Here is a 23,546-nt window from a genome sequence, read left to right as displayed (position 1 = left end):
CAGTTACTCATAGTAAAGCTTGCTGACATGCTGGCAAGCTGGCTCAGCCTGCCGCCCCCCCCAACACCCCCGTGTTGCTTCTGTGTACTCACCAACATCATCAGTCTGTAACGTAAAGAACACTCAAGGGCCACATTCCCAGGGATCAACCAAGGGCCAGTCATGGTTCTAGGCTCCTCTGGAGGGAGGCGAGATTAATCAGACCTGCTGCATTAATACTTTCCCCATAGAAGGTCAAGTTAAAATTTATTTGTAAGCATTGCTACTACCATAGTACAACCCACTCCCAAATCTGTCTGAGGTAGCCCAACAAAAGGTTTATTTCTTGCTCAGTATCCACTGCAGATGTTTCTATTCTGGAAGCTGCCATGGTTCTTTAAGCAGGAACTCAGGGCTTGAGGCTTATTCCCTACGATGGTTCTACCCTCTTACTCTTCTTTGCTACAGTTACCCAGAAAGCAGAGAGGGCATGGAAGACAATGCAGATCGGGTTTTGATGAGACCTGGAAGTGGCGTGTGTCCTGGCCGCCCCTGACTATTGTCCCGATAAGTCACATATGCCCACTTCCATGCAAGGGGCATCCAGGTCATGGGTTGAGCTTTGTGCCTCGAAGGAGAGAGACCCAGATGTGGGTGAGCCGTAGTGGTGTCTACAGTCAGGTGTCAGGCTGAGAATGAAATCCAAACAAAAGGGGTTTGCTGGACAACCTTCCACTGGGGCCGTTGCACTGCCGCTGTCTGAGCATCCACCCCCGTGTGGGGTCTCCCTCTGCCCCCCAAAGCACCCCCTCTGCTCCAGCCACCCAGGGGCACACTGACTAATCCCACCTCTGAGCTCTGTTTTCTGGGTCACATGTGGTCACCCCCACCCCCCCCCCCAGCTTCTGGTGAACACAGCTCAATCTGAGAACAGTATCTTCCATAGTGTTTAAACTCCCATTAAAGTTTTGCTGCTTCCTTTTTTTTTTTTTTTTTTTTTAGGGCCGCCCCCTCAGGCATATGGAGGTTCCCAGGCTAGGGATTAAATCAGAGTTACAGCTGCCGGCCTATACCACAGCCACAGCAACATCAGATCCAAGCCGGGTCTGCAGTCTACACCACAGCTCACGGCAACGCCAGATCCTTAACCCACTGAGCAAGGGCAGGGATCAAACCCACAACCTCATGGTTCCTAGTCAGATTCATTTCTGCTGCACCACGACAGGAACTCCGCTGCTTCTTTTAAATAGAAGTCTCCTTGACTCTGTTTTGCCTTTCCTAGAATCATCTCTTGGGTTTTCCCTGCAGTCCACTAATCTAAACTTGACTTTTTTAATTCCTTTTTTCGGATTGTAATAATAGCTCAGAGACTTCCTAGAAAATTAGAGACATTTTAATTGGAGAAAACTCAAGAGCAGTACCTGCCCAATAGAACTGTCTGTAATAATGGATATGTTCTAGCTGTACTCTCAGATATAGTAGCCACTAGCCACAGAAAACTTGCAGGCACTTGAAATGCGGCTGGAATAAGGGAAGCCCTGAATTTTTAATTTTAATTTTATTTTAACTAATTTAAATTTATATAACCACACAAGACTTGTAGCTGCCCAGGGGATGCTGCTGCCCTAGAGGATGAAATAAAAACCACACGTTGTCGAATCCCATTAATATCAACTGTTAACATGTCTGCCTAATTTTCTGTAGATTGGCTGACATAGCTGAGGTCACGTTATACAATTTTGCACATTGCTTTTTAAAATATTTCTTACATCAAACATAGTTTCCTTAAAAATCTCATTAGAAACATTGTCTCTAGAAGCAGGCTAATATCCTCATTATACCAAAATTTACTTAATCATGCTACTGCTATTGGACATTGATGCTACTTCAAGATTTTCACTGTTAGAAGCGGAGTTCCTATTGTGGCGCAGCGGGAACGAATCCAGCTAGGAACCATGAGGTTTCAGGGTTCAATCCCTGGCCTTGCTCAGTGGGTTAGGGATCTGGCATTGCTGTGAGCTGTGGTGTAGGTTGCAGACGCGGCTCGCATCTGGTGTGGCTATGGCTGTGGCTGTGGCATAGGCTGGCAGCTGCAGCTCCAATTCAGCCCCCAGCCTGGTAACTTCCATATGCCACAGTTGCTGCCCTAAAAAGACAAAAGATAAAAAAAAAAAAAAGATTTTCACTGTTATAAGGAATGATGCCACAGACTTCTTAGTACATCAGTTTCATAGAGTTTAAAGATCCACAGAAATTGACCATAAAATCATATTTACAGGAGTTCCCATCATGGCTCAGCAATAACGAACCCAACTAGCATCCATGAGGATGTAGGTTCCCTGGCCTTGTTCTGTGGGTTAAGGATCCTGCATTGCTGTAGCTGTGGTGTAGGCCAGCAGCTGCAGCTCTGATCCAACTCCTAGCCTGGGAACTTCCATATGCTGCAGGTGCAGCCCTAAAAAGACAAGAAAACAAAACCGAAAAGAAATAACAAACCATATTTAAATGTGAGGCTATTTCTCTTGACCGTGTTCCCAGTGTTGGACTTGTTGGAACATTTTGGAGCTCTTTATACAGGCCTCATTATTTTCAGAATCACAATCTTCCATCCATTCTCATTTGTCCTGATTTCATTCCTGAGCTTTGGGGGTGGCTCTGTGGCACCAATTAGTCTTTTCTTTTTTTTTAACCCAGCCTCCCTCCTCCCTCCCTCCACCATGTTCCGACCACAGGAAGTTCGAGGTCAGAAGGTGAGCAACCTCAGAGCACACACCTCGGGGCCATACTTGACCATAAAAAAAGGTGTTGAGTACACAGAAGCCAGGCCTCGATCATCCCTGCAGTTGGACTAGCATCGCCAGCAGCTGCTGTTCATGACTTAGAGGGAAGCTTCAGGCCCAGAATGAGATGTGAGGGCAGGAAAGGTGCTTAAAAAAAGAAAAAATTGGTTCAGCTTTTGTTTGTTTGCTTGTTTGTTTGTTTGTTTGTTTTTGCCTTTTAGGGCTGCATGTGCAGAAGTTCCCAGGCCAGGGGTCAGATTGGAGCTATAGCTACTGGCCTACACGACAGCCATGGCAACGCCATGTCTGCGACCTACACAGGATCCTTAACCCACTGAGCGAGGCCAGAGATCAAACCCACATCCTCATGGATATTAGTCGGGTTCACTACTGCTGAGCCACAACAGGAACTCCCAAGATTTATTTATTTATTTATTTATTTATTTATTTATTTATTTTGTCTTTTTGCCTTTACCTGAGCCACTCCCACAGCATATGGAGGTTCCCAGGCTAGGGGTCGAATCGGAGCTGTAGCCGCCAGCCTACGCCAGAGACACAGCAACGCGGGATCCGAGCCGCGTCTGCAACCTACATCACAGCTCACGGCAACACCGGATCGTTAACCCACTGAGCAAGGGCAGGGACCGAACCCGCCACCTCATGGTTCCTAGTCGGATTCGTTAACCACTGCGCCACGACGGGAACTCCCCAAGATTTATTTTTGAGGAGAGACAGTACTGCCTGAGCAGAGGGTGGAGAAGGGAGGTTACTGTCTCCATCATCCAGCCTTCCCTTGTTACTGCCCAGTTCAGCTCCAGCCTCGCACCTCTACATCTTGCTCCAAGCAAAAGCCCTGCAGAGAGCCCACCTCAGCATCCTTAGGACACACACCATTGCCACCTGGTCCTACGGGGTCTGGGATAGCTCCTCCCTCCCTCCAAAGGCGCCGGCTCCTCCTAGCACAAAGTCTGCCATTTCATTTCTTCATCCATCCTTTTTGCCCATCTTTATTGGCACCCCAGATTCTGCTTGGCTTCTGTGCCCCTGAACCCCACTCGGAGTCCTGGGTATGGATCTGTTGAGTTCATTATGAGCGACATTCCACCTGTTTATTCCTGTTTGTTTCACCTTCCCACTTTCCTCGTATCAAAGTTATAAAGAAGCAGAATTCAGTCCTATATGAATTTCAACTACTTTCTGTCTTCTCTGGTGGCTAAAAAGCAGGCAGCAGAAAGATGAGCAGAAACTACACTCTAAATAACCAGGAAGATTGGTCCATGAATTGTGGATTTTTACCACTTTAACTCTCTCCAGGGAGGACTGGACAGGCAGGAACAGGGAACGCAAATCTTTCCTATGTCCCTAAGATCCATTCTGTTTATTTTTTTCTTTACTGGGATTAAAGGGTACAATCAAGGAAGAGGAAATCAAAAACATTCAAAAACAAAACTCAGAACTCACCCTGGAAGCAAACCAATTCCTCTTCCCAGCTTTGAAATCTTCCTGATTGAACATGAACTCGAAGCTTCACCAGGCAGGTTGTCTGCCATAAATAATCTCCTAATGATCTGCCTCCTTTCATCTCCTGACATCCTCCCAATTAGAGAACAGAGAATTAAACATAATTCTCATATCAGTAACACCCACAGCCATGAAAACATATCCTTTTCAGGTTCCAAGCTCTAGTGACAAGATGATGTCATGAACACAGAAACTCAGGCCCTATTAGATGTTTGGCCCAAATTCACATTTTCCATCTGCAGATGACATAACTGGGTCACTTTGGTCATTCTGCTGGAATTGGACAAGGAGCACATCTAATTCTGTTGTTGAAGATCACCTTCATTTTTGAAGTAGAAGGGGAATGCAGGAGAAGAAGCAGGCCACGTCTGGGTTATGAACAGCTGTGGCACACAGGAGGGTGCCTACCCTTTGGGGAGATGTTTGAGTAGGAGGACTAGAGAAGGATGTGTCCTGTTTCCTGTTTCATTTTCATCCAGATGCTGCTATCTCTGTGACCAGCGCCACAGAGATCTTCATTTATTCCAGGGATGCCAACATCTAATGTAGGTCTCTCTTTTGAAAGCAGAAATCCAGGGAGTTCCTGCCATGGCACAGCAGAAACGAATCTGACTAGTGTCCATGAGGACGTGGGTTCAATCTCTGGCCTTGATCATGAGCTATGATGTAGGTTGCAGATGTGGCTCAGATCCCTCATTGCTGTGGCCGTGGTGTAGACTGGCAACTATACCTCTGATTCAACCCCTAGCCTGGGAACTTCCATATGCCACAGATGCTGCCCTAAAAAACAAAAAAAAAAAAGAAGAAGAGAAGAAGGAAGGAAGAAAGAAAGAGAAGAGAAAAAGAAGGAAGGAAGGAAGGAAGGAAGGAAGGAAGGAAGGAAGGAAGGAAAGAAAGAAAGAAAGAAGGAAAAAGAAAGAAAGGAGAAAGAAAGAAAGAAAAAGAAAGAAGAAAGAAAGAAAGAAAGAAAGAAAGAAAGAAAGAAAGAAAGAAAGAAGAAAGAAAGAAAGAAAGAGAGAAAGAAAAGAGAAAGAAAGAAACCAGAAATCCAGTGATATAATCTACAGTTCATGAGCCCCACAAAAATCAAGGAACTTTCATTTGGCCAATGGTGTGAGGTAGGGATCCAACTTCACTCTTTCTTGTTGGATTTATTGGATTTATAGCTGTTTCAGTATCATTAGTTGAAAAGGAAGATTACATTTTGAACTTTTAAAATTCTTTTCTTTTTTTTACAGCCACAGCTGTGGCATATGGAAGTCCCTGGGCTAGCAGTCAAATCAGAGCTGCAACTGCAGTCTACACCACAGCTTCAGCCACACCAGATCCAAGTTGCATCTGCAGCCTACACTGCTGCTCATGGCAACACCAGACCCTTAACCCATTGAGCGAGGCCAGGGATAAAACCTGCATCCTCATAGACACTGTGTCAGATTCTTAACCCTCTGAGCCACAACAGGAACTCCTGAACTTTTACAGTTCTAAGGGGAAAAAAAATTCTAGTTCATTTATTTTTCAGTAATATTCACAACTCAGTAACTAGTAGGAAGCCCACGACTGTTTCACCTAAAACAGTGTATTCTAGAACCCCATTATCTTGTAAATAGTGATCCTCTTCACTATCAGGAAAAGTCTCCATCCTGAGCCAGAACTAAAATATAAATGGGCAGGAAGAGGCAGCCAGGTGAGCTGACAGAGTGATCAACCCCCACCCTCGGATACAAGTGGCCTTCTTTAAAATGCTGTTTTTTACTTAACTTTACTGAGATGGTTGTAGCTTTTTGACCGGGAGGGTGTTGAACAAGGGCAGAAATCTCCATGAGAACACCTGCGTCCTGCCCGCCTGCCTGACTCCTCTTATCCTTCCAAACACGGCCCCCGCTACACACCGTGTAGCCTCCTCCCACACCCCCATTGGCCCACTCTTTTCCTACTTTGCCATGTATCCACATCACCTCTCTGCCGCTAGAGCCAGAGTGTGAGGCCTTGTCCGCGTTGGGTTTGCCATCCATACAGCACTACACCATTGCCTGACCACGTGGCAGATACTTTAAATCGAGAGCAAGGTTGATTTCCTCAGCTTTATGGGTGAGCAATCCTCATGCATCAGTAGGTCCTGAGAGTGTTGCTGTATTTCACACCCATTAAATACTGTATATTCATCCTAGTAATTTTGAGTCATCCAGAAAAGGTTAAGGATGAAGTGTTTTTATCGATCAAAGTGCTGGCATGTAAAAGGGTGGACCTTAATTTCCTGGGAAACGTTACTTATGCAGACTGCCCTTTGTCTAGTCATGGTAGTGGCCAAAATAGTGGCCCTGTCTGCCGCAACCAAGCTCCGTCTTTTGGTTTCCCTAGAAGCCAGGGGTCAGGTCACAGAAAATGGCTCTCTAGAAGCAGACCACCTTACAGAGGGGGTAAAGGGACCCATAGCAGGGGCTCCCATTGTCTCTTTCTCCAGCTCATCCTTCAGGAATTGACTTGGATGTCAACTGCAAGCTCCCAAACCTGGTTAGGTGTCACTCCCGGGTTTTCATTACCAGGTACCATTCAGACTTATTTTGCCTCTCTGTCTGAGTCTTCCCAGAGAAGTGCTCTCCCTGAGGGTCAGAACTGTGCCCTTCTTACACATTTCTTATTTCTCTGTGCCCAGCACAGTGCCTGGTATTTATAATATGCTCAAGAAATATTTGTTGGATGGATGGATGGGTGGATGGATGGATGGATGGATGGATGGATGGATGGATGGATAGGTGGGTGGATAGGTGGGTGGATGGGTGGGTAGGTGGATGGATGGATGGACGGACCCTAACTTTCCCCATCAGCACCACCTCACCTGGGGAGGAAGACACATGAGCAAAGAAGAAGGGAGGAAGAGGCTGCTCTGAGAAAAATGCAGGGGACAAACAAAGCAGCATGAAGAGTAGCTTAATATTCATTGAGTCCCCCCCATGTGCCAGGCACTCTAGGAATGCCCTGCACACATGGGCTCATCTAATTCTGACAACCTAAGACAAGGATCATTTCTGCAACCAGTGCTTATTGTACACCTACTATGTGCTGGGAACTTGGACAGATGCTGGGAACACAGAGTGAATGAGGCAGACCAGACCCACCCCCTCAGACTGTGCGTCGGGTTGAGGGGGACAGAATCCATGACTGACATCTCCGTGAGTGATTTTCGAAGAGGGGGAGCCCATGAAGACAGGCAGGCGTGTGACAGAAAGGGGGGTGCCCAACATGGCAAGGAGGTAGTTTCTGTGCTAAGCAGTGAATGGTAAAAAAAAAAGTGGGGTGTTTGAAGGGCAGGGGGCATGTTTTAGAATGAGAAGACAGCAAGTGCCAGAGACCCTGGGCGGTGGGGGGCTGCATCTGAGGACAGAGGAAGGCAGATGCAGGGTGAGGCAGGCAGTGGTCAGAGACTTGCTCTATGTGCTGTGCTAAGCCCCCTTCTGCCGCTCAGGAACCTGAGGCTTCAAGAACTTAAACCACAGCCAGAAGGAAGCTGAGAGAGGACAGTAGGATTTTTTTCTCTCCCCACTGGGGTGCTGTTGCCAAAGCAAATCGTGTCAAAGAGACCACCGTGCCCAGTTGGGCCCGGGAGCATGAGGGTTGTCACTGTGGTGAAACGTGAGACCTGACCCAGCCCTGGTTTGAGTCTGTGCTGGAAGGGAGAACGGGCTCTGCTTGTGAAGGCTGCGATGACACTTCAGCTTCACATGAAGAGAGGAGGAGCTGGAAGGAAGAGGTCTGACGCCCACATTCCAGTTCTCAGAGCCCCACAGATGCTGATGCCCATCACCCCTGTCCGGGGCCCTAGGAAGTGGTGAGTCGGCAGCGGGTTCCATCTGAGGGTTGGAGGAACCATTCTGCATCCTTCCATGAAGACACCCCGCTTGTCCAGCCCTGGCTCCCTCCCCGGCTTCCATCGGGCCATCCAGCACCAGCGCCCCCCACAACCAGCCACGTTGTACAGGCACTGTGTCAACTTCAGGCCGAGATGCAGCGGTTGCTGGGAAAGATGGCTCCGGGTTCGTGGAAAAGCCAATGCAGGGGCTTATTAACCTCGAACACTAAGCTCCCTTCATCCGCGCCTCCAGCTGTTCCTGGGAGAGAGTTTATTAGCATCGCAGTAACCCCATGACATCTTTTAGTGGCTCTGACATCAGCAGCCTGTGTGGGTTTAATGGCCTCCCCACCCTCGCAAGCGACCTGCTGACAGTCCTGAAGTGGTTTTTCCATCTTGCCTAGATGGATCTCCAGGTCATAATTATTGGGTAACTACCATTGAGACAGCTGTTCTGTGCATGGGATTCAGTTCGGGTATCTGACCGTGAGGAAGGCAGTTTTACAGATTCTGACATTTCTTGTGGCTTGCTCAGAAGCCAGCTAGCTACCTAAGTGCCCCAAATAAGAAATATTTCTAACTTGCTTTGGAAAACGAGTCCTTCTTGTCCCATTTTGGTGAAAATTGTCTCTTCCACATGCTCCAGCCAAACTAAGAAAAGTCACCAGGCAGGCTCCAGGCAGCCAGGGGAAAATCAGATTTCCGAGCTGGGGCTTAGAAATGTAAAATAAATCGAAGAAGCAGTGACCAGAGGCAGCAAGGGAGAGTATCCTTTTCTCTTTAAAAACAAGAGCTGGCGTTCCCGTTGTGGCTCAGGAAGTTAAGGATCTGACATTGTCTCTGTGAGGATGCAAGTTCGATCCCTGGCCTCGCTGTGGGTTAAGGAACCAGCGTTGCCATGAGCTGTGGCGTGGATTGCAGACACAGCTCAGATCCAGTGTTGCCATGGTTGTGGCATAGGCCAGCAAATGCAGCTCTGATTCAATCCCTAGCCCGGGAACTTCTATCTGCCATGGGTGTGGCCTTAAAAGACAAAAAAAAAAAAAAAAAAAAAAAAAGCTAGAGCCCACCTGACTCCAGAATTTATGGAGGTAAACAGAAGTGATCTGAAATGTTCTCACCCCCATCCTCTGTCTGGTTCACTCTTTTTCTGACCAGACATTCATTGACCACTTCTGTGTGCTAAGCTGGTAGTGGCATTGGGGATGCCTCAGTGAGCCTTAGCTGACAGCCTCTGGAAGGAGATGATGACAGGAGCAATTCCAAAACCAAGTGTGATGCAAGCTCTGCTGAGAGCTGGTCATGCAGGAGGTGTGGCAGTGGGTGGCCGTGTATAACAGAGCCTGGGGGACCTGCAGTGCTTGTGAGGGACTCTTACTCTGAGCATTAGGAGCCAGGTAGGTAGAGGAGGTGAGAGGCTTTTTCTAAGCTAAAAGAACAGCTTGTAGAAGACCAAGCTCTGAGAACGTTCCATGCACCAAAGGACCCGAGAGCAGCTCCTCTGTTGGGGGAGGGGGGTTGCCGAGGGTGGCAGTGGGAGGTAGAGGGTTGAAACTGGAGCCCAGAGAAGCCACCTCTTAAAGGACACTGTGATCCCTGGTAACAAAGAGAAGAAAGGCATGGCGTGGTTGTGCCTTTTATTTATTTTTATTTTTTATTTTTTTTGTCTTTTGTCTTTTTAGGGCCACACCCGCAGCATATGGAGGTTTCCAGACTAGGGGTCGAATTGGAGCTACAGCTGCTGGCCTATGCCAGAGCCACAGCAATGCCAGATCTGAGCCGCGTCTGCGACCTACACCACTGCTCACAGCAACACAGGATCCTTAACCACTGAGCAAGACCAGGGATTGAACCCACAACCCCATAGTTCCTAGTCTGGAAGTGGAAGTCGTTTCCACTATGCCACGATGGGAACTCCGGTTGTACCTTTTAGAAAGAAGATTCTGACTGCTTCGTAGGGAAGGGGTTGGAGCCAAACAAGACTGACAGCAGCAAGGCCAGTTATGACATGTTTGTAAGAGAGAGAAAATACAGTGACCTGGGAAAGACAGCCTAGGCGGGCGGGGATGGGTGGCATATTTAGGAGGAAATGTCAAAGGATGAATTTAGGACAGATCAAGCTTGGTATGTGTGAGGGTCGTCCCAGTGCAGATGTCAGGTATGCAGTGGATAAATGGGTCTGAAGTTCAGAGGCAAGGTCTCTGTCTGACAGTCAATAGCATTAATATGGTTTTTCAGGCATAAAGCTCATATAGGACATAAGAGAGCCCAGAAGTGTATCCGGATGTCAAGTAGGAGAAAACCATGCATGAAGGAGGCTGACGAGGGGTCAGCCAGAACCGGGGAGGATTAGGGGAAAGTGGGGCCGGGAGCATGGTCTCTCCCAAGGTCCTTCTTCCAAGGCCAGCTGTCCACCAGCCGTCCCCTCCACCCAGAAGCCGCCCCGGCCCCATCGGCTGCCTCTATAGTCACATGGGCTGTCATCTCCCCTCACTCTCTGAGAGCTGCATGCTGCTCCAGCTGCCAGACCAGGTTTTTTTGTTGTTGTTTGTCTGTTTTTTCTTTTTAGGGCCTCACCCAAGGGATCTAGAAGTTCCCAGGCTAGGGGTCGAATTGGAGCTGTAGCTGCCGGCCTACACCACAGCCACAGCATCAAGGGATCCGAGCCGGGTCTGTGACCTATACCACAGCTTATGGCAATGCCGGATCCTTAACACACTGAGCAAGGCCAGGGATCGAACCCGCATCCTCGTGGATACTGGTTGGGTTCTTAACCCACTGACGCACAAGGGGAACTTGGACCATTTTTCCTGTTTCTGAAAACCCTGCCCCAACCCCCCGTGACAGCAAGTCCTGGAGAAGAGACTGTAGGAGCTCTTCCCCACCCACCCTTCTCAAGGCCTCATGGGTGACTTCCACTTGACCTTGATGGGAATACTGACACCTCGGAAACCAACAGGATGCAGAAACCACTGCCAGGGCCCGTCCACAAGCTGTTCCCACAGGACCTGGAGGGGTAACCGGGATCACGTGGAAATATTACAGTGAATGTTCTTTCTCAAGGTTGTTCTAACAAAGCCCTGGGAGCATAAGGTGAAACTTGACCTTTAGATCCCAGGCACTGTTTCAGGAAAATAAGGTGATATTAGCAGAAAGCAGGGTTCTTACAGCTGCCCCACCCCACCCCTGCGAAAAGGCTGACCTGGGACATAAGTCCCATTCAATCTCACTGTATATCAAAGTTTAAATCCCCCTAGACAAGGTTGGGGTGAGGATTTTATTTGGGAAAGTGGGGAGGGAGCACCAGGCAAGTCAGCTAGAGGGTCATGGGTGGGGCAGGTGACACTTCCGTGGTCCAGGGAAGAACCCTCAGGCACAGACACCAGTCCTGGGTCTGGGGAGTCAGCTGCCCACCCCTCCATCAATGGTAAGAGGGTGGGGGCAGAAGGGGACCTGGATAGGAACCCCAGGCCTCTGTGGCTCCAGCAGTTTCCTCAGGAGCCTTTCAGAAACGATAGGCAGGAAAGACCACTTCGGAGAGTTTCGAGCAGGTAAAGAGAACACTGGCTTTTCCCCTGTGCCCTGCAGGGTGCAAGAAGGAATCTAGAATTTGCAGTCAGAAAGCCAATGCTAAGTGCAGACTTGCCCCCTTACCAGCTTCATGGCCTTGTGTGGTTTATTGTAAGCAATATATATTTGGTCTTTGTTTCTAGCACAAGGCTCCTAAAACCCTCTGAATTTCCTAAGTGATGAGAGCAAAAAAGGTGACTTTCCTGTGTTAATGAAGTGACTTTAAGACCTCACCTAAGGATGGGGGCTGGTTGCCAAGAGAACCAACCCTGTGACTTGAGGGTTGGAACTTTTAGTCCCAACCCCCTGAGCTGAGCAACAAGAGAGGGGCTGGAGGCGCGATCATTAGCCAGTGGCTGTTGATTTAATCAGTCCTGTCTATGTAATGAGGCCTCCATAAAAGCCACAAATGATGGGGTTCAGAGACCCTCTGGCTTGGTGAACCTGTGGGGATTCAGGGAGAGTGGGGCTCAGAGAGGGCGTAGAAGCCCTGAGCCCTTTCTTCACACCTTGGCCCATGAACCTCTTCCATCTGAATTATGTCCTTTCACAATAAACCAGTGATCTGGTAAGGAAAGTGTTTCTCCAAGTTCTGTGAGCCACTTCAGCAAAGTAATAGAACCCGAGGAGGGGGTCGTGGGAACCTCTGATCTAGAACCCATTCATCAGAAGCACAGGTGATAGTCAGGACTTGCAGCTGACATCTGAAGTGGGGGGAGACAGGATACAGCCTTGTAGGACCCCTAACCAATCGGATCTGACACTGTCTCCAGGTGGGTAGTGTCAGATTAAATTGCAGTACACCCAGCTGGTGTCCTAAAATTGCTTGGATGTGTGGGGAAAACACATGTAGGGACCAGAATCTTACCTTGAAGTGCTCACCTTCCCCATCTCTACACGGAGAAAACAACTCACCTTGAGGGGTTGTTCTCAGACCTCAGTGCAACCCTGTGTTTGGCATGTACCCTGGGAAGGAAGGAACTTGGGTACCAGCTGCTGTGAAAATTCTGCTTTTCTGTCCCTTGTTCACTTTCTTACTTTTTCTTTCTTTCTTTATTTTTTTTTTTGTCTTTTGTCTATTTAGGGCCGCACCCATGACATATGGAGGTTCCTGGGCTAGGGGTCAGCTGCCAGCCTACACTACAGCCACAGCAATGCCAGATCCAAGCCGTGTCTGTGACCTATACCACAGCTCACGGCAACACCAGATCCTTAACCCACTGAGCGAGGCCAGGAATCGAACCCAAGTCCTCATGGATACTAGTTGGGTTCGTTAACACTGAGCCACGATGGGAACTCCACCTTTTTCACTTTCTTGCTTGATTAATTGTTCAAGAAAAGAGATTCCCACCCATTGGTGTTATACAGCATAGCGTCAAGGCTGGACACATCCATTTGGGACCTAAGCCCAAATAAGTGTTCACCCTACCCCAGTCAGAAAATGCAAATCAACACACAACATGTGTTCCAAGTTATAAATAGATTAGAAAAAAATCCAAGGGCTTCTTGTTTTTCCTAAAAGAATTTGCTGGTTGGGTGGAGCTGACCTCAAACCTAGAGAGATTTTAAACTGTAACGTGGGGAAGCTGGAATCTTTGAGGCTGGGTGTTTTAGATCCTCATACAAATAGCGTAGGATTTGGGGAGCTGTTTTATGAGTCATGTGCTGCAGGAAACTAGGTGTGACGTGGTCTCAGTGTGCATCTGTAGGAAAAAAACACACTTCATGCCCAAATTCCTCTTGACAAGGGAGGTAGCCAGCCTCCCGTTTCCTCTTCAGCAACTGCCAAGAGGGAATTGGAGAGTAAAAATTCATAGTTTTGAAGGCAAGAAATAAAAACAACGTTAAATGTCAGGGCTGAACCATCCGAGTGAGTTGCCTACACTCAGAAGGGCATTCTCATGGAGACTTCCAGCATTTGCAAGGAATGGGCTTTGCATCTGGGAGGCAGGAGCAGCCAGAGGATCGTTTAGAGCCATGCTATGCAGTTGGAGTTCCAAGTCTTTCCCAAAGGCAGTCCAGGGGTGAGAAGGGTTGGTGTTGTTGTCTGGTTAGCAAGCCCCCAAGCAACTAGTTTCTGAGGGGGTTGAGTAAGATTTGCTGCCCTCAAGTAAACTTAATGCGTGATAGAAATGTTTTATATTCTCTTTGGAGTGGGGGTCACGCAGGTACATTCATTTGTCAAAACTTACCCAATGGTACAGTTGAGATCTGTGCATTGTACCATATGCAAGTTTGCCTCCATTGGTGGGGTGGTGGCAGTGGGGGGTGGGGGTGTCCTCTGACTTTATTGCTTTAAAAAAATCGGCTTAAAGCCAACCTTCACTGTGGTCATCCTCCCCCTTCCAACTCTCCAATCTTTCCCTAGACCCTCCAGCTTCCCTGCCTCCAACACATGAAAACACACACACACCCACACTCAGCATCACCAACTCAGCTCATGTAAACATACAGTCTGTGGAGCTGGGGGGTTGGGGCGGAGTTAGGTGCTCTGTGGAAGGAGGAAAAGCTCAAGACCCAGGCGTCTGCTGTCAGAGTGCTGGGACCAGCAGGGGAGGTAAGAACCCAGCCCCTGGGGCAAAGTTAGGATGAGATCTGCACCAGCGGGGGTATAAGGCCAGCAAAGCCCCAGTGAACTTGGAAGAGGTGAAGGGAGGGATGGGCAGAGGAGGTGGGAAGGAAGTACGAACGCCACCTGACTGGACTGCACGTTCCCAAAGAGGAGAAGAGTGTGCTGGGGGGCAAGGGAGGTGAATGGCTCTGGTTTGGCGAGGGCTCCAGGTGCCACCGGCAGAGAGGGGCTGCCAGAAAAGTGAGCGGGTGCATCTGAGGTCCAAGAGGAGAGGGCTGTCTTCATTCTCCTGTGGGCGAGGAGGAGCCATTGTCAGCCTCTTTTCATTGTGTTTGTTGTGTTATCAAATCAATACCTGCTAATAGCCCCAAACTAGAAGCAGCCTATCAACAGAAGAATCAAACAAACCATGGTGTATAACACTGTTATGAAAAGAACTGAGTATATTTGAAAGTTACTAAAAGAGTAGATCTTAAAAGTCCTCACAAGAAAAAGAAATGCTTGTAATTACACATGGGGACGTATTGTGGTGATCATTTGCCAGTCTATACAAAGATCGAATCTCTATGTTGTACATCTGAAACGAATATAATGTGATATATCCATTATATCTCCATTTAAAAAAAAGAAATGAGCTATTGATGCAATGAGAAATACAAAGGAATCTTTAAAAGTTATACTGAGAAAAATAATTCTGACATACAGGAGTGTTCATGTAAGATTCCATTCATACAACAGGCTAAGCCAACCTGCTATGGTGAGGCTTAGAGCACTGATGGCAGAGAGAGCTTTCTGGGGTGACAGGAGTACTATGTCACCGCTGGTGTTTGGGTTACATGGGTGTATGCATTTCTCAAAACCTACTGAATGGTGAAGTTGTGATTTGTGAATTTCACCATATGGAAATTGCATCTGAAAATAAAATAGGGAGTTCCTGTCGTGGCCTAGAGGAACCAAATCCAACTAGTATCCATGAGGATGCAGGTCCGATCCCTGGCCTCACTGAGTGGGTCCAGGATCTGACGTTGCCATGAGCTGTGGTGTAGGTTGCAGATGAGGCTTGGATCCCAAGTTGCTATGGCTGTGGTATAGGCCGGCAGCTGTAGCTGTAATTCGACCTCTAGCCTGGAAACTTCCACATGCTTGTAAGTGTCACCCTAAAAAACAAAAAATTAAAATAAAATAGAATAAAATAGCTATGAAGTACAATGGAACCCTGTTTGGCGAGATGCAAGCTGAAGTGATTGGGGTGACGTGTACTGGTATCCACTAGCTTACCTTGAAGTTCATTAAAAAATAAGATGGTCTGATTCTTTCAACTTTTCTGAAGCTTAAAGACATTCATAATAGAATGTCTTTCCCATAATAGGTGGGGAAAAAAGTTTACGCACATAAAAACTGGGGAAAGTAGACAGGGAGTCTGGAGCAGGGCTTGCTTTGCTTCTGGAACATCATCCAGGCTTTCTCTGGCCAGTCCACCCCAGCCCCACAGAAACACTGGCCTTTTTGTAAACCACACTCAGCATGCTACCTTAACAGCATTTGTTATCCATTCAATGATTACGTATTAGGCACGTGGTCTGGACCAGGTAAAGAATGAAATCAGACATGGTCCCTGCTTTCACAGTGCTTGTCACCTGCTGAGGCCTTGATCAGGGAGCCGCCAAGCAAGGAAGTAACCAGGGGTGCCTGGGCAGTGGCCCCAGGAACCTCATGAGTGGATGGAGAATAATGACCTAGATGTGTGGAGCTGGGACTGTGACTTAGACTTATACATCAGATCCTAGTCAAGCTAAATGTGGATTAATCCAGTCAATACTCACAACCACCCCTTAAGTGGGAACTGTTATCATTCCAGTTTATGCATCAGAAAACCTAGGCTTGGGGAAGTGAAGTCACGTGTCCATGAGTATATAGTGAGTGGGTGACTGAGCAAAGATTCAGAACCAAGGGAGCTGGGTCTGGGGCCTGTCCCTAAGCCAGGAGTCACCAGAGGGGAAATACACTAAGCCCTGTGGGCCATACTGGCTCTGCCAGTGCAGTGTCAAAGCTGCCACACACAGCACATCCAGGAATGAGCTGAGTTACAATAAAGTTTTATTTATAAATGCAGGCAATGGGCCAGATATCACCCATGGGCCATAGTTTGCCAACCCCCTGCCCCAAGTCGCCTGTAGTGTCCAGTGGCTGGGCATCATTCAAGTTGGATCAGAGGCAACTTAAGGAACCCTGATTCCTGACCATCACATCCATGGGGGAGTGGAGGTTCAGGTAGCTAGGAATCAACACAGGCTCCGAGGGCCCAGGTCTCTAGTTAACAGTGAAAAAAATGAAAATACACTCCTGGGTGCCTGTGGCCATCCATTACAAAGGGAAGCTTCACAGAAGAAGATGGAAAAGTGAAAACTACTCAGGACCCCCACAAAAGTTGGTCGTTATTAGTCCTTAGAGCCAGACTTAGAGTTTCAGCTGCACTGTTCTTTGAGACTTTATGTGAATGTAGAAAGAGTCAATAAATTCCGAAGCGTTGGGTGAACTTGATTCATTTTGGAAAGGCTTGGCCAAAGGGGACTCTGCCGCTTTGCCTTGCTCTCACTGGCTCTGCTTTCTTAAGAGCATGAATCACACCGTTCAGTCTTGTTGCTGACAGGGTCTGACCTTGGAGCTCATGGGGCGCTCTGGGCTCAGAATGCATTGGCCCCATTCTTAGCAGAATCCATCCATGTTGAGAATTGAAGAGCTCGGAAGAGAATCTCCTTCACACAAGGCATTTGTGATGGACTCCAGGGTGTTGGCCTCTTTATACTAACACGCTGATGAAAGAGAAACTGCCAACAGGCCAACTGAAGTTCTCCAGGAAGTTAAGCTCCCAGCTGTACTAGGATGGGGCCAACCCCTCATTTTTCTGCAGTGGATTTACTGGGTCAGTCCGTTGCTTTAGTGTCAGAAGAATATGCTTTGTGTTCTCTCTTCTTGGGGAGGCCTGTGCAATGGGAATGATCTCCCAGCTGGGGATCAGCAGGTGCTGGCTCACAGGGATGGTTCTCCAGCTGGGGGAGAACCTTGCCTAGTGAGCTGTGTCATGCTCCCAGGTCCCCACAGAAAGGGTTGGCTACTTAGGACATGCTGTTTCTTGTCACAAAAGATGAACTGGCACACCCACCTACAGAGACACCCACACACTACCCACACCTGGTGGTGACCTGTGGAAAGGGTGGCAAGTAGCACCTTGAACCTTGTCAGATGGACCCAAACCACTCCCACCAATAATCTCCACTTTGTTCTCTGATGCAATCAATCCACCTGCCTCATTGCCTTTCTGTGAGCACGGATGAGCCTTGGACCCCAGGGAAGGGGGGGGGAAGGTGGGGGGGGTCCCCAGACCTGAGTGTGCATAAGAGTTACCGAGGCAACTGGGGAAAAATAAAGGTCAAAGGCCCATCCCCAGGACACTTGGAGATCAGAAGTGGATTGAGCCTTAGTACTTAAACTTTTCCTGCATCAGAACTACCTGGAGGGGCTGCAGAGGCTGCCACAAAGGTTGATGATTCAAAGTTTGCTGATTCGGGAGGTCTGGGTGGGGCCTGAGATGCAGCTTTTTTTAAATAAGCCCCCAGGTGATGCTGCTGCTGTGGGTCCAGAGCACGGTCACTCTAAGGCAGATGTCTAATTTCAGGGCAGCGGGCCTCAGGACCCCGGTCTAAGTAGGTCTTGACGGTATGGAAGAAACTTTACAATCCTTGTTGGCCAAGTCGGCCCCTTACTACCCTCTCTCTGCTCTGCCCAATACTGCAGCCATGACTACTAAAGACATGTAGCTCTTTTAATGTAAATTTGAATTCATTAAGGTAAGAGTTAAAGTTTTGTTCCTCTGTTGCTGGAGCCACCTTTCAAGAGCTCAGGAGCCCCATGTCCCTAACAGCTACCATAGTGGACAACACAGATGTAGGACATTTCCATCATTTCAGAAAGTTCTACTGGACGGCACTGTTCTATAAGAATACCAAAAATTGTCTTTTTCTCTTAAAGTTTGCCTGATAACCCCATCCTATTACTGTGAAAAAACAAGATTCGGGGATTTCCCGTCGTGGCGCAGTGGTTAATGAATCCGACTAGGAACCATGAGGTTGCGGGTTCGGTCCCTGCCCTTGCTCAGTGGGTTAACGATCCGGTGTTGCTGTGAGCTGTGGTGTAGGTTGCAGATGCGGCTCGGATCTGGCATTGCTGTGGCTCTGGTGTAGGCCGGTGGCTACAGCTCCGATTAGACCCCTAGCCTAGGAATCTACATATGCCGCAGGAGTGGCCCAAGAAATGGCAAAAAGCCAAAAAAAAAAAATTTCTTTATTGACTATCAGAAGCGAAATGTTAACTCTTCCCTCTTCTTTGCTTGTTCAAGATAGCAACCCTCACCAACTAGTTCCTATCAAATTCAGGTGAAGGTCACAGACATTTGAATGCAAAAGAGATAAAAAGTTGAGCAATAATTTTCAAAACGTGACTCCGATAACCCATGTTCTTAAATTTACCCTAAAAGTTGTGTGTCAAGAAAGCAAAAGCTCCCTGGAGGTCGTGCTCCCAGGTAAGCGTTGTCGGCAATAAGAATCAGGCCACACAGGATGGAGAATCCAGGTGGCTGAGAGGCAGTCAGGGGACACGGCTGCTGGAGGGAGGGACAGGATCAGCTGAGAGTGGACCAGACAAGGGTGTACCTCTGGGTGTTCTAGGAAAGCGCACACCCCTGCGGTGAGCTGCCCATCGTTCTCCATCCTGGAAGACTGAGTGGAACGCACCAGTATTCACTGGCCCGCACACAGCAAATGCATCTTTGAAAGCCTAATTCCATGTCCTCCTTTCTTACAGATTCGGCTGAACAGCAGGGGACTCATCTACTCCGTGGGCTTGCTCCTGGCCTCTGTCTTTGTCACGGTGGGTCTGCAGCTCCCTCCATTCCATGTTCCCATGTTCTTCCCCCACCCCTTTGCGTTCTTTGGCCACAAAGTCTGTTTGGACCCCAGATGGGCTTGGCCTCCTGGTGTACAGGGACTGCCAGCCTCCAGATGCCCCATCTCCTGGCTCCTTCTTCCATAAGTGGATCCTGGTCACCCACGAGAAAGCCTTCTCTCTCCCCCAAAGGAGCTGGCCTCTTCTCAGCAGCGTGGCCTGTCTCAGGTCAAATACAAACTTTTATCAAAAACAAAAGGGAGGACATTCCCGTTGTGGTTCAGTAGTAACAAACCCGACTAGGATCCATGAGGACGCAGGTTTGATCCCTGACCTCCCTCAGTGCATTAAAGATCCAGCATTGCCGCATTTCGATGAGCTGTGGTGTAAGTTGCAGACACAGCTCAGATCCGGTGTTGTTGTGGCTGTGGAGTAGGCTGGCGGCTACAGCTCCGATTCGACCCCTAGGCTGGGAACCTCCATATGCCACAGGAGTGGCCATGAAAAGCAAGAGAAAAAAAAAAAAAGAAAGACCTCATTTTTTTTTCAAGATGAGTCCACAGAAGGTTACATTCCAATTAACTGACTATTCCAGGTTACTGAACGTCTCCATAAATCCGTGGATTTGACCAATACTCAAACACTAAGAATAGACTTTATTGACAGTGCACTTTCATGCCATTCCTCCATCTCGTCCATTGCATCCATTTGAATAACTTAATATTCCAACTCACTTGATACATTTGGTGGGAACAGGTTCGTACTACCACATGGATAGACCCACTTGAAATGTGTTATCATACACATACATTACTGAATTTTCACAAGGAGAGATGCAATGTGGTTTTCTGAATTTTTTTTAAGGAACTATTCTTTGAATTACACCTGGCATGTGAACATACATATGCTAGACAAGGAGAATTCAGAAGGGCAGGAGAGGTAATTCACAGAATCAAGGTATAAGTCCAAGGTTAAGGTTTTACCAAAGCAAATACAGCCTTACACAAAAGTGCAAAGCCTATGATTCATTATTTTTCAGGTTAGGGGTCCTTCTGGTATGACTTACGATTATGGTACTTGAAATGGCCACACACTGTGCTTAATGCTTTACATATGTTTTCCCACTTGGAGCTCTCCCCCTCCCCCAGTGAAGTAGCCACTGATATCAGCCCCATTATACAGACAAATAACCAAGGCTTGCAGGGAGTTGTGTCTGATATCAGAACGCATGCGCCTAGCTGCAGTGCTTCCATGCTGCGCTGCACTTGTACAACACAGAGCAGGTGGGCTGTAGAAGGGTCAAAAAGTAGGTTTGGGAAGAGGAGGAAGTTAAGACATAAGTTTGCAGTGCCTATTTGACATCCAAAGGGAGATGTCAAGACAGTTTTGGGGATGATGAGTCCGAGTTCAGGAGGAAAGCCCACACCAGAGAGGCCAGAACGCAGATGGGGTTAAGGATGAGATCCCCAAGGGAGTGAGGTAGACAGAAAAAGAGGGGCCCAAATTGTGAATCCTGTCGCCTTGGACAGTTGGAGCTCGGGATGATGGGCAGGGAGCAGCAGAAGAGAAGGAGCCCTGGGAGGGGCAGGTGGGGAACCCGGAGTGGAGTGCGGAATCCGGGCGCCAAGTGGAGGAGGAGCTTCGGAAGAGAGCGTGTCCTAGGGATGGACTTGTGGGCTCGAGGCCACACTCCCGTTGCCCCCGTCCCCCAGGCCGGGGCCCCTGACCCCAATCTGCCTTGCAGGTGTTTGGCGTTCACCTGAACAAGTGGCAGCTGGACAAGAAGCTCGGGTGCGGGTGCCTTTTCCTGTATGGCGTGTTCCTGTGCTTCTCCATCATGACCGAGTTCAACGTGTTCACCTTCGTGAACCTGCCCATGTGCGGGGACCACTGACCCGCGGCCGCCGCCCAGCCTCGGCTCCTCCTCTCTGTGCAATATGAGGCCGGCGCCCGAGTTGCGGCCCCGCCCGGCGTTGTCTCCCACGCTGCTCACCGGCCTCCGCCCCCGCTCGGTGGCCCCGGCCTCCTCGCCCCGCCCCCAACCCCGCCCCGCCCCCTAGCTCCGCCCCTATCCCCGCCCCTCCACCCCCAGCCGCCCTGGCTCCGCCCTTCTGCCTACGAGTGAAGACTTCCGACCTCCGCCTGAATTTTCCAGCTCCGTTTCTGAACAGCGACTGAGATTCTAGGAAAACTGGCTGCTAACTGGCCTCAGCCAGGCAAAACTGAGTACATCCCTCCTCCTTTTTTAAGTTATTGGATGGAAGACCAGCCTAATTTATAACGTGAGACTGTGGATGGAAGGAGAGGGTACTTGGAGGGAAGGAAGTGTTGGGATTTCCTGATGTTTGGAGATGATCCCTAGATTACTGGGTCAGGGGGTTGTTTGGTTTTAGCAGCACCCCCTTTTCCTGCTGTTCTTCCAGAGATTGAGGATTTTTCTTGCATCTTCGTTCCCTGGGCTCTGGATCCCTCGATGACGCACAGGTGTCCCAGCTGCATCCTGTGGGCTCAAGTCCCAGGAGTATTGGAGCTTGGTGGATTTAGTGCTGATCAGAGGAGCAGCCAGGCGAGGCCCCTGGATCAGATGCATGACGCGTCACACCCAGGGGCTCCCCCAAGTCCCACAGGTGTTACCTGGGTCGCAAGGTTTTCCAGAAAGGAGACAGCTCCCCACCTGTGCATTTCCGCCATCCCTTTCTCTCCGTTCTTTCTAGCCTCTCAAGCAATAGTTCTAGCCTGCCGGGGGTCTTTGAGGGCCCCTGGTAAACCATCCATGTGTGAGCGCCAGGCAGTCTTCGGCAGAAGCTTGCCCGCCTGTGAGTCCCTGACCTGTGCTCTCTTTGCTTGGCGTTTGCGGTGACAGGGAGTGACCCAGAGGCCACCACTGCTTTACGTGCAGGAGTTACAGACACTGGTTTCTTGGGAAATGGAGAGAAGCGCACTTTGCACAGACGTCGCCACTTGGTATTGAGTACACTGGACCCTGACCGCCGGCTCTGGGGCCCGCGTCCTTCCTCGCGGCATGCAGAGGCCCAGCGGCTCCAGCTCCACCCCTCCGTTCCGGGAGGGAAGGCAGGCGCAGGAAGGAGAAAACAGAACTGACACCTTCGGAACCGCAGAATGTGTTCAATGCAGACTCGCTCCAGCTCAAGGGCATAAATTATTGTGAACGTTGTTGCCAATCACTGCTCAACGGCCCTGCTAGGTTCTGTCTGATGCTGAATTATTATGCAGATAATTCCACCGAGTTGAGACCCACCCATGCTTGTTACACTTGTATTTATTGAAACTGTGGATTCTTGCCTGTGCTGCCCCTTGTATTTACTTTAAGCACTGATCACTTATTCATTCGGTATGGTTTTTCCTATCCCTTGTACACATCCCGGTATGAATTGTACAAATAACCTGCTACGAATGGGTTGAATGTTCCTGTCGGTGGTGCAGACCGAGGCCTGCATTCGCCGCCGCGGGGGCACCCGACAGCTGGAGGAGCGGGAGAGGAAATCACCGCTTTGGGCTCTCAGAGCTAAGACACACTTAAGGATTCTCTTACACATTTTGCACTGGTTTATGGCGATTGTTTTCTTGGACGGATAGTGTAAAATAAACTTCTCTGTTCTGTATCCTTCCTTGAGCGGCGCTCTTTGCTTTTCCTACGCCTGCGGGTGACCCGTTTCAAAGTGAAGAGCATGCATGGAAGGTAAAAAAATGGCCCTACCACGTGTTTTTGTTTTCAGGTTGACACACCTGGAAAGCTGGGCAGTGTCTGGTAGATTGCAGGTACCAGGAGACAAATCATGCATCCCCTCTAAATCTTGGAGGGACTGTGGGCCTGTTGTCCTGCAGAATACATTTGACATTGTATTAGGAATTCTTTTTTTTTTTTTTTTTTTGGTCTCCTTTGTCTTTTTAGCACCACAACCATGGCCTATGAAGGTTCCCAGGCCAGGGGTGGAATTGGAGCTATAGCTGCCAGCCTACACCATGGCCACAGCAATGCTGGATCCGAGCCATGTCTGCGACCCATGCCATAGCTCAGAGCAATGCCAGATCCTCAACCCACTGAGCAAGTCCAGGGATGGAACCTGTGTCCTCATGGATCCTAGTCCGGTTTGTTAATCACTGAGCTATGATGGGGAACTCCAGGAGTTCTTTTAGCAGGACATGAGCGGAAGAGTGTTCCAGGGCTGGCAGTGACGTCCAGCAGAGCTCAGGTCACCCTCCTGTCTGATTTTACTAGTTTTCAATTGTGCAAATTAAGGCTTCCCCAAACTTGGTTCCTTGAGAAAGAGGGTAACACATAATCACATAATCATAATAAGCTATGTTCTTATCC

General features: G+C 48.8%; 1 protein-coding gene across 1 annotated transcript in view; it reads left to right on the top strand.

Annotated features, from left to right (window-relative positions):
* The window catches only part of SLC24A3 (solute carrier family 24 member 3), a 510,935-nt gene extending 488,102 nt beyond the window's left edge, over positions 1-22,833 (top strand). The window contains exons 16-17 of the mRNA XM_047771613.1: positions 19,130-19,195; positions 20,955-22,833. Of these exons, the coding sequence (XP_047627569.1) occupies positions 19,130-19,195; positions 20,955-21,104 (216 nt within the window). The 3' untranslated portion in view covers positions 21,105-22,833. The remainder of the gene's footprint in view (positions 1-19,129; positions 19,196-20,954) is intronic.
* Positions 22,834-23,546: the final 713 nt, after the last annotated feature.

The sequence above is a fragment of the Phacochoerus africanus genome, chromosome 3 (genome assembly GCF_016906955.1).
Source record: "Phacochoerus africanus isolate WHEZ1 chromosome 3, ROS_Pafr_v1, whole genome shotgun sequence".
Lineage (NCBI taxonomy): Eukaryota > Metazoa > Chordata > Mammalia > Artiodactyla > Suidae > Phacochoerus > Phacochoerus africanus.
Note: the sequence above shows the minus strand (reverse complement) of the source record. Positions and strands in the feature narration are given on the sequence as shown.